Source organism: Amblyraja radiata, chromosome 12, assembly GCF_010909765.2.
Source record: "Amblyraja radiata isolate CabotCenter1 chromosome 12, sAmbRad1.1.pri, whole genome shotgun sequence".
NCBI classification, from domain to species: Eukaryota; Metazoa; Chordata; class Chondrichthyes; order Rajiformes; family Rajidae; genus Amblyraja; species Amblyraja radiata.
In genome coordinates this window covers 20,836,534-20,851,350 of record NC_045967.1, presented here as the reverse complement: position 1 = coordinate 20,851,350, position 14,817 = coordinate 20,836,534, and the positions used below count along the sequence as shown (strand labels likewise).

Genomic DNA, 14,817 nt, shown 5'->3' with positions numbered 1-14,817 from the left:
TTTTATAAAGACCATTTTATACATTTTGGTTTCACCATGTAGAAATTACAGCAGTGTTTATACATATAAACCATGTTTCACAGATGAGGTGGTGTGCTTTGGATCTTGGGCAGTTCCTTCTCTCCTCCATACTTTGCTTTTGCCATCACTCTGAGATATGTTAATCTTTGTCTCATCTGTCCACAACACCTTTTTCCAGAACTGTGGTTGCTCTTTTAAGTACTTCTTGGCAAACAGTAACCCGGCCTCCTATTTTTGAGGCTAACCAGTGGCTTGCATCTTGCAGTGTAGCCTCTGTATTTCTGTTCATGAAGTCTTCTGCGGACATAGTGGTCATTGACAAATCCACGCCTGACTCCTGAAGAGTGTTTCTGATCTGTCAGACGGGTGTTTGGGGATTTTTCTTTATTATAGAGAGCATTCTGTTATCAGCTGTGAATGTTTTCCTTGGCCTGCCTGTCCCTTTGCGATTAGTAAGCACACGAGTGCCCTCTTTCTTCTTAATGATGTTCCAAACAGTTGATTTTGGTAAGCCAAATGGCCCTGTCCCACTTAGGCGACTTTTTGGACGACTGCAGGAGACTATGCAGTTGCCACATGTTCGCCACGTGGTAGCTTCAGAGGGAATTTTTGTTCCTTAACCATTTTCCTCTGTTTACATCATAGAATTTCTTTCTACTGCCCATATTTATTGAGTTGTCTTGATGGAAATTGAATCTGTTGGTTTGGAGTTGTCACATTACATATTCTCTTACATTTTCTTATGAGCGAGAACTTGATGTTCTAAACAACTGGCACCTCCACTTCTAGAAACTAAGGCACTGCAGATGAAGACAGAGTGCTGGAATAGTGTAGGCGGTCAGGCAGTATCTCTGGAGAACATGGATTGGCACTCTTCCATTGCAACATAATTCTGAAAAGCAATTAGATTTTGTTTGCAGCAGCAAGATTGAGGAGCCACTTGAGTGCTACTTTAAAGTGTCAAATTTATCCCACACTTTCAGTTTAAGTGGGTCCGTGGGTTTTTAAAGGTTAGTTATGAAGAAGGTAAAACAAAACAATGAAATAACTAATCCAACATACCCTGCTTATGTGGTAGCTTCAGAGGGAATTTTTGTTCCTTAAACATTTTCCTCTGTCTCAAAATTATTGGTCATGCTGCAAAACTGCTATTCTGGCCTTTGACTTGATTTCTTTTTTTAATATTTCTGATTTACATTCATCCATCAATCAGGTGATGATTTCAAAAGAATGTTAAAATACATTTCTTGTATTGACAACTATGGATTTTGATTGTGCTTTCTCATAGTCATGTTCAATAAAATATTGGTCCTCTTGCAGCCCAGAGGAAGTTCGAGATATTGCTTCAAGGATGATTGGAAGAAAATTAGTCACTAAACAAACTGGAGAGAAAGGAAGGATATGCAACAAGGTGTTTATCTGTGAACGCAGATATCCACGAAGGGAATACTACTTTGCCATCACAATGGACAGATCTTTTCAAGTAAGTAATTAACATTAATGGTAGCATTGGAAGCAAGATACTGCTGATAAAAAGGAAAGGTTGGAAAAAACTTAGCAGGTCAGAAAATGTTTGTTGAAAGCAAAACTATTAAGGTTTTCAGTTCCAAGACTGGAGATGCTGAAAATGGGATGAAATTAAAACTATTTTTTTGTTCTATTGAAAGCTCATTGATCTGAAATTTATATCTTCACAAATACTGACTAACCTCGAGTATTTCCAGCCTTATTTCTGATTGGTGCTATTACATTTCAGTATAGCATTTTTTTGTTAGGACCAATTAGTTCCATCCAATTATTTTGCTCTTCAGAATACTTACACTGCTTGACTTTTCATCAAATTGAAATCTTTGTATAAGATTACGTAGTAAGTACCATCAAATTATAGTAGAATATAGAAACAAAGAGCTGCAGATGCTGATTAATACACAAATGTACTGGAGTAACTCAGCGGATCAGACAGCATCCCTGGAGAACATGGACAGGTAACGTTTTGGGTCGAGACTAAGACTGAAATTGGAAAGGGTGCAGAGAAGATTTACGGTGATGTTGCTGGGATTCGAGGGCCTGAGCTATAGGGAGAGGTTGAACAGGCAAGGTCTCTATTCCATGTAGGGCAGGAGGATACGGGACGATCCTATAGAGGTGTACAAAATCATGAGAGGAATAGATGGGTAGACACAGAGTCTCTTGCCAAGAGTGGGGGAATCGAGAACCAGAGGACATAGGTTTAAGGAGATGGAGGGAAGGATTTAATACGAACCTGAAGGATAACTTTTTCACACAAAGAGTGGTGTCAATGGAACGAGCTGCCAGAGGAGATAGTTGAGGCAGGTACAATCGCAGCATTTAAGAAACATTTAGACAGGTACATGGGTGTGACAAGCTTGGAAAGATAAGGGCTAAATGCAGGCAGATGAGACTAGAGTAGATTTGACATGTTAGACGGCAGGGGAAATTTGAGCCGAAGGACCTGTTTCTACGATGTAAGACTATGACTCTCTTAAATGCCACTATTGTATTTGCCTCAACCACCAACCCCGAAAGCCTTTCAGGCACTCGCACTGTATATTAAAAAAAAGTTGCCCTACACATCTCCTTTAAACTCTGACCCTCTCACGGTAAAACTGTGCCCTATAATATTTAATTTTTCTATCCTGGAGAAAAAGATTATTTCTACCCTACCTACGTGTTTAATACTTCTAATTGGTGTCTTCGAAATCTCCAGTGTTCCAGAGAAAACAATCCAATCCTGGCCAACCTCTCCCGGCAGCTATATCCATTGGTCTTGACCCAAAACATCACCCATTCCTTCTCTCCAGAGATGATGCCTGTCCTGTTGAGTTACTCCAGCTTTTTGTGTCTATCTTCCACTAATCCAGGAATCATTCTGGTAAACTTCCTCTACACACTTTACAAAGCTTCCACAACTTTCCTGTAATGGGCCACCAGAACTGCATTCAATACTCCAAATGCAGCCTCACCAAAGTCCTGTAAATCTGCATCATGACATCCTGATTTTTATACTCAATGCTCCGACCTATGGAAGCATGCATACCAAATGATTTCATTACCACTCTATCTACTTGTGTTGCTAATTTATGGGAGTTACGGACCTGGACCGCAGATTCCTCTATACATCAATGCTGCTAAAGGGCCCCTCCCCCCCCCCCCCCCCCCACTTCCCTCACCCTTCCAGATCCCAGCACTCACCTACATAGTAGGGTTGACTTACACAGGCCAACCTGCATGCCTTTATGATGTGAGGGGAAACTCTCATGGTCACAGGAAGCATGTGCAAACACCATGGAAATGGCACCAGAATCATGACTGGACACAGTAACACTGCTACCTGCCCCACTGTGCTACCCAAATGGAATTGGTATAACTTGGTACATGAAGGCAGAGACTGGAGACCAAAGGACCTGTTTCCTTGCTCAATGACACTTAGCTGACATCTTGGTGTGTTTACGTGAGTCCTGAGAGAACCTTTTGTACTTGAACAAAATGAGCAATTGGTTTTTAGTATTTCGGGAATATCCCAGAATCCGTGTTTCATTCAATTTTCATACATTTCTCTTTCCCCCCCCCCCCCCTTTTTTTTTTTCCTCCTGTCCCCATAGATTGAACTGAACACTCCCAATGGACAATTTATGGAAGCCAATTAACCTATAAACGTGCTTGTCTTTTATATGTTATAAAAAATGTGTTTTGGATCTCGTGAAGGTTTTTTTATTTTAATTTCTGCATGTTTCTTCCTGCAGGGGCCAGTTCTCATTGGTAGCAGTCATGGTGGTGTGAACATTGAAGATGTGGCAGCTGAGACACCAGATGCTATTATCAAAGCACCTGTGGATATTATGGAGGGAATCAAAGGGGAACAGGCTGTCAAGGTATTGTGACCAATCTTTTTAATGGAGTGAGAAAGTAGAATATATTCTATATGCCTCTTGCTGTAATTTCACATTATGTTAATTTCTGAAGATCCTTCATTAGAACTAATTGTAATTTTACTGTAAATACAACTTTGCTTACTGCCTATGCTGCTGAGATCGACGGGAAGGGGGGGGGTCAGCGGGGGTTGCTGAGAACGTGGGGTCATTTGTACTTTGTCAGCGCTAGAAACGTGGTGACACTTTTGTAACGTCTAGTTGAGATCTATATGATTTTACAGGGTTGGATGCAAAACAAAGCATTTCACTGTAACTAGGTACGTGACAATATAGTATTGAATTGAATCATTGAGAAAATGTATGTGGCAGCAAAAAATGTCTATTTCTGGATGCTGCATCTTAGAAAAGATGTGAAAAACTTGAGCTAGTCATTGTCATACAACATGAAAACGGGTCTTTCCACCCAACATACATACCGGCAGGATGTCCCATCTAAGCTAGTTTCATTTGCCTGTGTTTCGCCCATATCCATCTAAACTTTTCCTATCCATGTACCTATCCAAGCGTCTTTTAAATGCTGTTAAAGTATCTGCCTTAGCTACCTCCTCTGGCAGCATGTTCTGTAGACCCACATCCCTCTGGGTGAAAAAGCTGCCCTGTGAATTCACCTGATCTATTCCTCTCATGTTTTTATACACCTTTTAAGATCACCCCTCGGCTTCCTGTGATCCTGCCCTATAGCTCAGGCGCTCAAGTCCTGGCAACATCCTCGCAAATCTTCTCTGCACATTTTCCAGCTTAATGCCATCCTTCCTATAGCAGGGTGACTGAAAACAACAGTGTTCCGAGTAGAAACAAGGAGCTGCAGAAATGATGGTTTGCAGAAATGACACAAAGTGCTGGAGTAATTCATCGGGTCAGACAGCATCTCTGGAGTACATGGAAAGTTGATGTTTTTGTTTTGGACCCTTCTTCAGATTGATGACTATTCCATCAATGCCTTGCACAACTGTAACATAACGTCTCAACTTCTGTACTCAATAACCTGACTGGGCCAATATACTAAAGCTTACTTGAACACCCTATCTACTTGTGACACCACTCTCAAGGAACTAAACACCTGTACTTCAAATTCCCTCTGCTCTACAACATTCCCCAGTGGTCTACCATTCACTGTGAAGGTCCTGCCCTGGTTTGATTCAGCAACACCTCACAATCTGCATTAAACTCTATTAGCCATTTGTCAGCCCACTTGTGCAGCTGATCAACTGCTGCCATTTTTGATAACCATCTTCACCATCTACGATACCACCCACTTTAGTGTTATCTGCAAACATACTAACGATGCCTTGTACATTTTCATCTAACTCGTTCACATCAGGCCTCTAGTCTGAAAAACACCTTTCCACTCTGCTTCTTTCTATGAAATCAATGCTGTATCCAGTTAACTAGCTCTCCCTGGATCCAATGTGATCTAAGTTTTCAGAACAACCTACGCTGCAGAACTTTTTCAAACGCCCTGTAGTCTTCATAGACACTATCTCCTTGCCCTCTTCAACCTTTTTCAAAGTAACTATCAAATTCATTTGACATTCTCCCACGTACAAATCCATGCTGTCCTAATCAGCTCCTACATATCTAAATGCATATATATCTTATCGTTTTAGAATAGGATAAGTCTGAAGAAGGGTCTCGACCCGAAACGTCACCCATTCCTTCTCTACGGAAATGCTGCCTGTCACACTGAGTTACTCCAGCATTTTGTTTCTACCTTTGTGTTATCCTTTTAGAAACCTCTCCAGTAATTCGCATACTGCAAATGTTAAGTTCACTGGTCTATAGTTTCCAGGATTTTCCTTGCAGCCCTTCTTGAATAGAGATACCACATTAGCCATCCTCCAGTCATCTGCCACTTAATACCGTGTCATCATGATGATTCATACATCTCATCCAGGGCTCCCACTTTTTAAATCATACCACTTTCCAGGTGTTCCTCTACCTGCAAACATCCTACTTAAAATAACTTTAGTAAGTTAGCAAGCTGGTACAGAAAATATTTCAAAAATACTTCCACAAAAGAGTGACTTTAGTTATGTGGGTAAGAGTGGAAAAATGGGTTCACCTTAGCCCAGTAGTTGTGATTGGATATAGTAAGTAACGGTACTGATTGTCAAGTACTGGAGGGTATAGATGAAGGTGATTGACAAACATGCAAAAATAACAGTTAACAAACTGAGTTTCAGTTGGACAAGCTGAAAGCAGTTAGCATCCTGGAGTGACTGTTCCTCAGAGTATAAAAGGAAGGTAGATACAAGCAGATTGACTATGTTGGCAGTGGCCGTGTGGAGGTGCAAGTGTCATGTGGAGAGGAAGTGTGAGACTTAGCTTGAGAGGCATAGTGCTGTGTGGTGGGTAAGTGCAAGGCTTTGACATGAGAACATTTGGCACATGGGTTGATGGCAGGAGAAGGTATGATTTTTTTTTTTTTTCTAAAACTTTCCTTTGTCTAGTGCAGCAAAGATAGCAGTTAGGGCAGTGCCATGGGCACTCCTTACAGATGCCGTTAGGGAACTGGAGCAGCAGCTGGATGACTTCAGGATCGTCCGTGAGACTGAGGAGGTCATAAGAGTTGCAGTGAGGTGGTCACACCAAGGGTATGTACAGAAAGCAGATGGGTGAATACCAGGAAAGGGAGAAGACAGGGAGTGCTGGAGTCTTCTGCGGCCATTGCCCTTGACAACAGCTGTGCATCTTTGGATATTCTTGGGGGATGACAGCAGCACCAATGAACTGATCTACAGTGTCATGTCTGGCTCTGAAGCACAATGGGGAAGGGGAAACTCAGACATAGTTATCATTAAATGAGGCTTGTTAGTTCTGTGGTAGCAAACAACGCTCCAGGAGGTTTGTTGCTTCCCTGTTGCCTGAGTCCAGGAAACAGCATTTGCAGATCATTCTCAAGGGGGAGGGTGACCGGCTGGAAGTTGGTGTGCATATTGGCACAAATGACATGGATAGGAACAGGGATGAGGTCCTGTAAAGTGAATATAGGGAGTCAGGCAGAAGATTAAAATACAGGACCCTGAGGGTAGTAATTTCCGATTACTCCCGCTTGGAATAGGAAGATAAAACAGATGAATGCATAGCTCATGGGTTGGTTCAGTGGGGCAGGGATTGCAAGATTACAAGAGGGGTGGGTTGTATCTGAACTGAAGGGGGACCAATATTCTTCCAGGGCGCTACGACTACTCAGGGGGGTTAAACTAAAGAAGCAGGGGGCTGCGTGTCAGAAATTGAAAGGAATGTTGGGAGAAGGGATTAGTACTAGTGAGTCTCAAAGGAAGGACAGGTAGGGAGAAGTGAAACATTGAAACCCTATATTCCTAAATGGTGATGCTGTTGGGCTGAAGTGTGTTTATTTCAATGCAAGGAGTATTGTGAGGGAAATCAGATAAACCAAGAGCCTGGATCAGTGTTTAGGACTATGATGTGGCCATTTCGGAAACATGGTTGCGAGAGGGACACAATTGACAGCTCAATGTTTCATGGTTTCAGTGTTTCAGACTTGATCGAGAGGGAGGCAAAAGAGGTGGAGGAGTTGTGCTATTAATTAGGGAAACTGTCAGCGGCACTCAAACAACAATACAATACAATTTATTGTCATTTGAGCCTCAGTGAGGCTCAAACGAAATTCTGTTTCCACAGGCATACAAACAAAGACAATTTCCTAGACATACACACAATTTAATTCACACAAACATCCATCACAGTGGACCCACTGTGATGGAAGGCAAAGTATTTTCTCTCCCCTGTTCTCCATGTCTCTCCCGATGTCCAAGCCCCAGGCGGGCGATGATAAGTCCCACGGCCATTTTAGGCCGTGCCGGGCGATTTACGGCCCTGCTCCCGGTCTAAATGTCACAAAGTTGGAGCCCCCGGTGGGCGCTGGAATATCCCACGGCCATGAAGCCGTGCTGGGCGATGTACGATCCCGCTCCAGGTCGTTTCAACCCCGCGACACGGGCTGGAGAAGTCGCGTTGTGGGAGCTCCGGGAAGCGGTCTCTCTCTCCCCCCGGACCCGCGAGCTCCCGATGTCCCAGTCCACCGGACCTGCGGCTGCGTTGCTGGAGCCTCCGAGCCCCAGGAGTCGAGTCGCAGCAGCGAGCCACCACCGCTCACCACGCTCCGAGGCTGGCCAGCCCCACGATGGTGAGTAGTCCGCAGCTCCGCAGTCTCCCGAGCCCCCGGGTCGTTCAGGTTGGAGGCTGCTCCACGGTGCTAGGCCCCAACGACAACGGAGAACCGACAGGGAAAAGGTCGGGTCTCCCGGACAGGGAAGAGATTTTAAACGGTTTCTCCCTCCCTCCCCCCCCCGCCCCCCACATATACACATTTAAAACTAGTATTAAAAAAACACCAACACTACATTTAACTAGACAAAAAATAAAAAAAGACAGACAGGCTGTAGGGGCCGCTGCAACGGGTGAGCCGCGCCGCCAAACAGGACATACGAGAGGATTTGTCCACTTGGGCAATATGGGTAGAGCTTCAAAATAAGAAAGGAGCAAGCACTCCAATGGGTTTGTACTATAAACCTTTCTGTTGCCTGATTACAGCTGAGAAGAAACTATCCCTGAATCCGGGTGTATGCATTTTCAAATGTCTATACCTCTTGCCTTATGGGAGAGAGGAGAAGAGGGAGTCACCAGGGATAGATTTAGGGATATGGGTCAGTTGCAGGGGAATGGTCAGCATGGACGAGTTGGGCTCTATACTTGGTTTCCATTGTTTACTGTGATTTAACTAATATATATCTCTGACCTATTAAAATTATTACAAATTATATTTGTTATAAAGACATAAAATCTCTCACAAAACCTTGTATTCAATGATGTTGAAGGATTTCATTTTGCTTTTTTGATTGCAGCCACAGCTTATGTTGTTTATATTTAATTTTATAATAGGTTGCACAGCTAATGGATTTCCCAGATTCATTGATAGATGATGCTGCTGATGTGATTGTACGTTTGTATGAACTCTTTTTGAAATATGATGCTACTTTAATTGAAATAAACCCAATGGTGGAAGACTCGTCAGGCGTGGGTAAGATAACTCTTAGAGTTTTCAATTCTGGAATTTACTTGCATTAAAGAACATTTACTAAAGAGACAGAAAATGTAATATACAGGTGCACAACCTTTTATCCGAAAGCCTTGGGACCAGACACTTCTCGGATTTCAGAATTTTTCGGATTTCTGAATGGAAGATTTTTAGCGTAGATTAGGTAGGTAGCGCGGGCGGCTTGAAAAGTCTGGAGCGGCTGCCTCCTCCCTGGAGACCGGGGAATCATTGTAAATCATTGCTTAAATGTTAGTCAGTTAGTTTGGAGGGATTTTATGTGGTTGGGGGGGGTGAAGGGGGAAACTTTAATTCTTAGTCCCCTACCTGGTCGGAGAGGCGGGGAGCGGGCAATGCCTTACCGGGTCGCCGTGCAGTAAGCTCCGGAGCGCTGTGGCCGCCGACTCCCAACATCGCGGAGCTGGGGGCTGCGGGCGTGCGGCCGTGGGCGGCGACGATTGGAGCTCCGACCCCGGCAACTCTACCCCTGGCTGCGCGGCGCTCCAAATCCAACGCCGCCCGCGGCCGGACGCCCGCAGCCCCAGCTCCGCGATGTTGGGAGTCGGCGGCGTCGCAGCGCTGGGATACCAGTGGGGAGCAGGCAATGCCTTACCGGGTCGCCGGGCGGTGAGCTCCGGAGCGCTGTGGCCGCCGACACACAACATCGCGGAGCTGGGGCTGCGAGCGTCCGGCCGCGGGCGGCGCTGGATTTGGAGCGCCACGCAACCAGGGGTAGAGTTGCCGGGGTCGGAGCTACAACCGGCGCCGCCCGCGGCCGGACTCCCGCAGCCCCAGCTCCGCGATGTTGGGAGTCGGCGGCCACAGCGCTCCGGAGCTTACCGCACGGTGACCCGGTAAGGCATTGCCCGCTCCCCGCCTCTCCGACCAGGTAGGGGACTAAGAATTATAGTTTCCCCTTCACCCCCCCTTCACATAAAAGCCCTCCAAACTAACTGACTAACATTTAAGCAATGATTTACAGATGTTTAAGTATCTCCCCGGTCTCCGGGGAGGAGGCAGCCGCTACAGTAGTACAGACCTGGGTTGACCGTGGGTCGTTTCGGGTCAAGTTTAGCGCCAAACGCGAGCTTTGGTGTGCAGACGACATCCTGGAAAAAATGTCCGGTTTTCGGAGCTTTTCGGTTTCCGGAACTCCAGATAAAAGGTTGTGCACCTGTAACTGTTTTGAATTACAATGGTTATTTTCCAATATTTTTGGAACATTGCATTTCATGAAATAACACAATTCTATTTTTTATGAGCTGCCGTTTTATTGCCAACTTGTGCTTTTGCTTCAGATTTTTTTGTAAGCATTTTGGTCGACTAAAAGGTAATTTAGCAAAACACTTAGTGCTGGTGGGACTCAGCGGGTCAGACAACATCTGGGGAGACAGTGATTCCACAGATGCTGCCTGACCCGCTGAATTCATCAACACTTAATGTTGTGTTCAAGATTCCAGCATCTGCAGGTTCGTGTGTCTCCAAAAACATAAATTAGTTAGGATGTGATTTGTAATTTAGCACGTTATAGAAAAATGTTAAAAGAACATTGAATCTTTATTTTAAACTTTTTAGAGTAATGAACACCATGCATCATGAAGAATTATTGTTTATTTCTACTCAAGTAAGATTATGCTTCTATTACTTTCTCAAACTAAATTGGAAGCTATTGTATTGTAGACATTACTATTCTGTACCAAAAATCTATTCTAGCAAGCACCAGGCACAAAGTCATACATTTATTGCAGATTTATTAAGTTTAAATATAGATGTCTAAATATTTTTGTTCTGCAATGAATTGAAATGTAACATGAATTGACACTCATCCTGTCATGCTGCGTGTGTGGAAAGAAAAACAGTACGTTTCAGGTTGATTTAATTTCAATTCTAATTCCTATTTCTGAAGATTCAATTGAATCAGTAACACTGAATCAATAATTCAGAAATTACGAGGTTCCTATATTCCATAGGAACCCATCCATCTGGGCTCACAGTGACACACAGGTATAGCTGCTGCCTTACAGCGCCAGAAACCCAGATCGATCCTGCTATGGGTGTTGACTGTATGGAGTTTGTACGTTCTCCCTGTGACTGAGTGGGTTTTCTCCAGGTGCTCCTTTTTTCTCCCACTTTCTAAAGACATGCGGGTTTGTAGGTTAATTGGTTTATGTAAATTGCCCCTGCTGTGTAGGATAGAACTAGTGTACGGTTGATCGCTGGTCAGCGTGGACTTGGTTGGCCGAAGAGCTTGTTTCTACACTGTTTCTCTAAACTAAAATTTGAAATGTTCTATTTTTCAGTTCCATCATTTGTACCCATTCCCATTTGCATGGCACTTTTGGCCACTTCAGGGAATGCTACTCCTGCCCATTCACCCTTGTCATCATTCGGATGAAGCTGCAATTAATTTTCACAACTAGTTTTGAGTAGTAAAGTTATTCAGCACGCAGACAGGTCCTTCTGCCCAACTCGTCCATGCTGACAATTTGCTTACATGTGCCAGTCGCATTTACTACTTTTGACACTAAAACTCTCCTGTCTGCCACTCTTTCACATACATGTTCTCTCCACTCCTCAGATCTTGAAGGTCTAACTGCAACTTTCTGATAAGGTCCTTGATGTGAGATGTTCAGTTCTGTTTATTTTATTGTCATGTGTACTGAGGTACAGTGAAAAGTTTTTGTTGTGTGTATCCAGTCAGCAGAAAGACGATACATGATTACAATCGAGCCATTCACAGAGTATAGATGCATTATAAAGCAATAACGCTTAGTGCAAGGATAGTCTGAGGGTCACCAATGAGGTAGATAGTAGTTGAGCACTGTCCTCTGCTTGTGGTAGGATGATTCTGTTGCCTGACAACAGCTGAGAAGAAACTGTCCCTGAATTTGGAGGTGTATGTTTTCACACTTCGTCAACCCTGTTCCTCCCTCCACTTATTCTATCCTTAATATTTACCATATTTTTGATTATTTACAGGTTTACAGCATCTGCGTTGATTTGTTTTTGGATCAGTAAATGTCTTAATCCTTTTGTTCCAGTTATGTGCATGGATGCAAAGATCACTTTTGATTCCAATGCTGCATACCGCCAAAAGGAAGTATTTGACTTGCAAGACTGGAGCCAAGAAGATGAAAGGGACCAGGAAGCAGCAAAAGCAGACCTTAACTACATTGGACTGGATGGCAACATTGGCTGTTTGGGTAGGGAAGAATGCAGTTGAAAATAATTGGTTCAGATTCCTAATGTTTTGTTTTCTATTTCTTTTTCCCCACCTACAATCACTTTGGAATACCCTCACTTTAACAGACCCCATTGTATTGGATTTTGGTTATAGTGGATGGACCTGCTGACGCCACCCCCGCTTGCACCGCCTCCGCTGTCCTGGCTTCCGATGCCACCCCCATCTCTCAAGATGCACCAGCAAACCCCTCTTCACACCACACGGTTCAGTTGACATGGCTCTTATTGTGGCTCACACTAGCCCCTGGGGGCAACGCTTTCTTAACCACCCTAACTGCTTGTGCTGCCACCGGCAGTGATCATTGAATCTGGTCTCCAAGATACCTCTGCATATCAGTGCCATTAATTCTATACCCTCGCCTCACATTCAACCTCCCAAAATGCATCTCCTCACACTTCCTAGGGTTAAACTCCATATGCCATTTCTGCACTCTTTGCAGCTGGTCAATATCCTGCTGCATCATCTGACAGTATTTCAGGCTGTCCGCAACTCCTCCAATTTTGGGTATCATCGGCAGACTTGCTCACCGACACATCTATATTTATGTCAAGGTCTTTTATATATATCACAAATAGCAGCGGTTCCCTGCAGAACTCTACTGGTCACAGACCTCCAGTCAGGGTATCTCTTCCACCACAACCTTTGGTCTTCTTTGATCAAGCCAGTGCTCAATCTACACAACCAAGTTATGATGAATTCTGTACATCTTAATCTTCTGGATCAGCCTACCACTGGGGACCATATCAAAATTTTATGTTTAGCTTTGTTTAGAGCTAGAGCACGAAAACAGGCATTATTAGAGTAATTGTTTCTTTTTTGAGCTCAACCTATTGCAATCCATTAGACCGACCCTCTTGTATGTCCTGTCTGAGTATGGCTGTGACATTCTCTCTAGATTAGTAAAGCAACTCCTCCACCTCTTTCTCCTCTCTCTCTCTATCTCAGGTACTTTGAGCAATAGTGTCCCTCTAGTAACCAAGTTTCCGTTATGGCCACAACATCATAATTCCAAGCACTAATCCAGGCTTTACCCACAATATTTCTTGTATTGAAGTATGGACTTCAGCCCTTAATTTTCATCATATTGATGAACTACTCCCTACCTGTCCTTCCTTTGATACTTGTCATAACCTCCACTTTCTCATCAGCCCTTCTATTTGCTTACCTAATGCACAGGTTCTCCCACAGGATCAATAATGACGTCGTATGGATTCAGAGCTGGCATACTGTTACAAGATACAAGATGCATTTATTTGTCACATGTGCCAGTTGGCACAGTGAAATGTGATCACATGAAATGTGAAATGTTAGAAGATAGAAGGGTTGTGGTGAAAAGGCACTATTCAGGCTGGGAGTCCGACCAATGGAGTTCCACAGGGACCCGTGCTTGGACAGCTGCTGTTTATGATATATATAAATGACTTGGACGTAAACGTTGTTGGTTTGTAAATTTGCAGATGACACCAAGATCGCTGGGGTTGCGGACTGTCAAAGGTTGTAGCGGGATATACATCAGCTACGGAAATGGGCGTAGAAATGGCAGATTGAGGTTAATCCTAGCAAGTGTATGTTTTTTACTCTTTGGGTGGTCAAATGTAAGGAGAAAATATACAATTAATGCCATGTCTCCTAAAAGCATTGATGTCCAGGGGGATCTTGGGGTCCAAGTCCACAACTCCCTGAAAGTGGTAATACAAATAGATAGTGGTAAAGAAGGCGCATAGTATGCTTGTTTTCATAGATTGGGGGATTGAGTATAAGAGTCAGAAAATCACCACGCAGCTTAAAAGGACTTTAGCTAAGCCACATTTGGGCTGTTGTGTGCAGTTCTGGTTGCCCCATCTTTTGGAAAGGGTGCAGAGAAGGTTTAATATAATATATAATATCTAAAAGGGCCACTTTTCAACAAAATTGTATAAGGGGTAAGAGTGTTGTAAAAACAAGCCTGAAGGCTTTGTGTCTCAATGCAAGGAGCATTCGTAATAAGGCGGATGAGTTGAATGTGCAGATAGCTATTAATGACTATGATATAGTTGGGATCACGGAGACATGGCTCCAGGGTGACCAAGGCTGGGAGCTGAACATCCAGGGATATTCAATATTCAGGAGGGATAGAGAGAAAGGAAAAGGAGGTGGGGTAGCGTTGCTGATTAGAGAGGAGATTAACGCAATGGAAAGGAAGGACATTAGTTTGCAGGATGTGGAATCGGTATGGGTAGAGCTGCGAAACACTAAGGGGCAGAAAACGCTGGTGGGTGTTGTGTACAGGCCACCTAACAGTAGTAGTGAAGTTGGAGTTGGTATCAAACAGGAAATTAGAAATGCGTGCGACAAAGGCAAAACCGTTATAATGGGTGACTTCAATCTACATATAGATTGCGTGAATCAAATTGGCAGGGGTGCTGAGGAAGAGGATTTTTTGGAATGTATGCGGGATAGTTATCTAAATCAACATGTAGAGGAACCAACGAGAGAGCAGGCTATTTTAGACTGGGTATTGAGTAATGAGGAAGGGTTAGTTAGCAGTCTTGTTGTACGTG

General features: G+C 43.8%; 1 protein-coding gene across 1 annotated transcript in view; it reads left to right on the top strand.

Annotated features, from left to right (window-relative positions):
• The window catches only part of LOC116978993 (succinate--CoA ligase [ADP-forming] subunit beta, mitochondrial-like), a 42,650-nt gene that overhangs the window by 16,228 nt on the left and 11,605 nt on the right, over positions 1-14,817 (top strand). The window contains exons 4-7 of the mRNA XM_033030350.1: positions 1,342-1,504; positions 3,786-3,914; positions 8,880-9,018; positions 12,075-12,236. Coding sequence (XP_032886241.1) covers positions 1,342-1,504; positions 3,786-3,914; positions 8,880-9,018; positions 12,075-12,236 — 593 coding nt within the window. The remainder of the gene's footprint in view (positions 1-1,341; positions 1,505-3,785; positions 3,915-8,879; positions 9,019-12,074; positions 12,237-14,817) is intronic.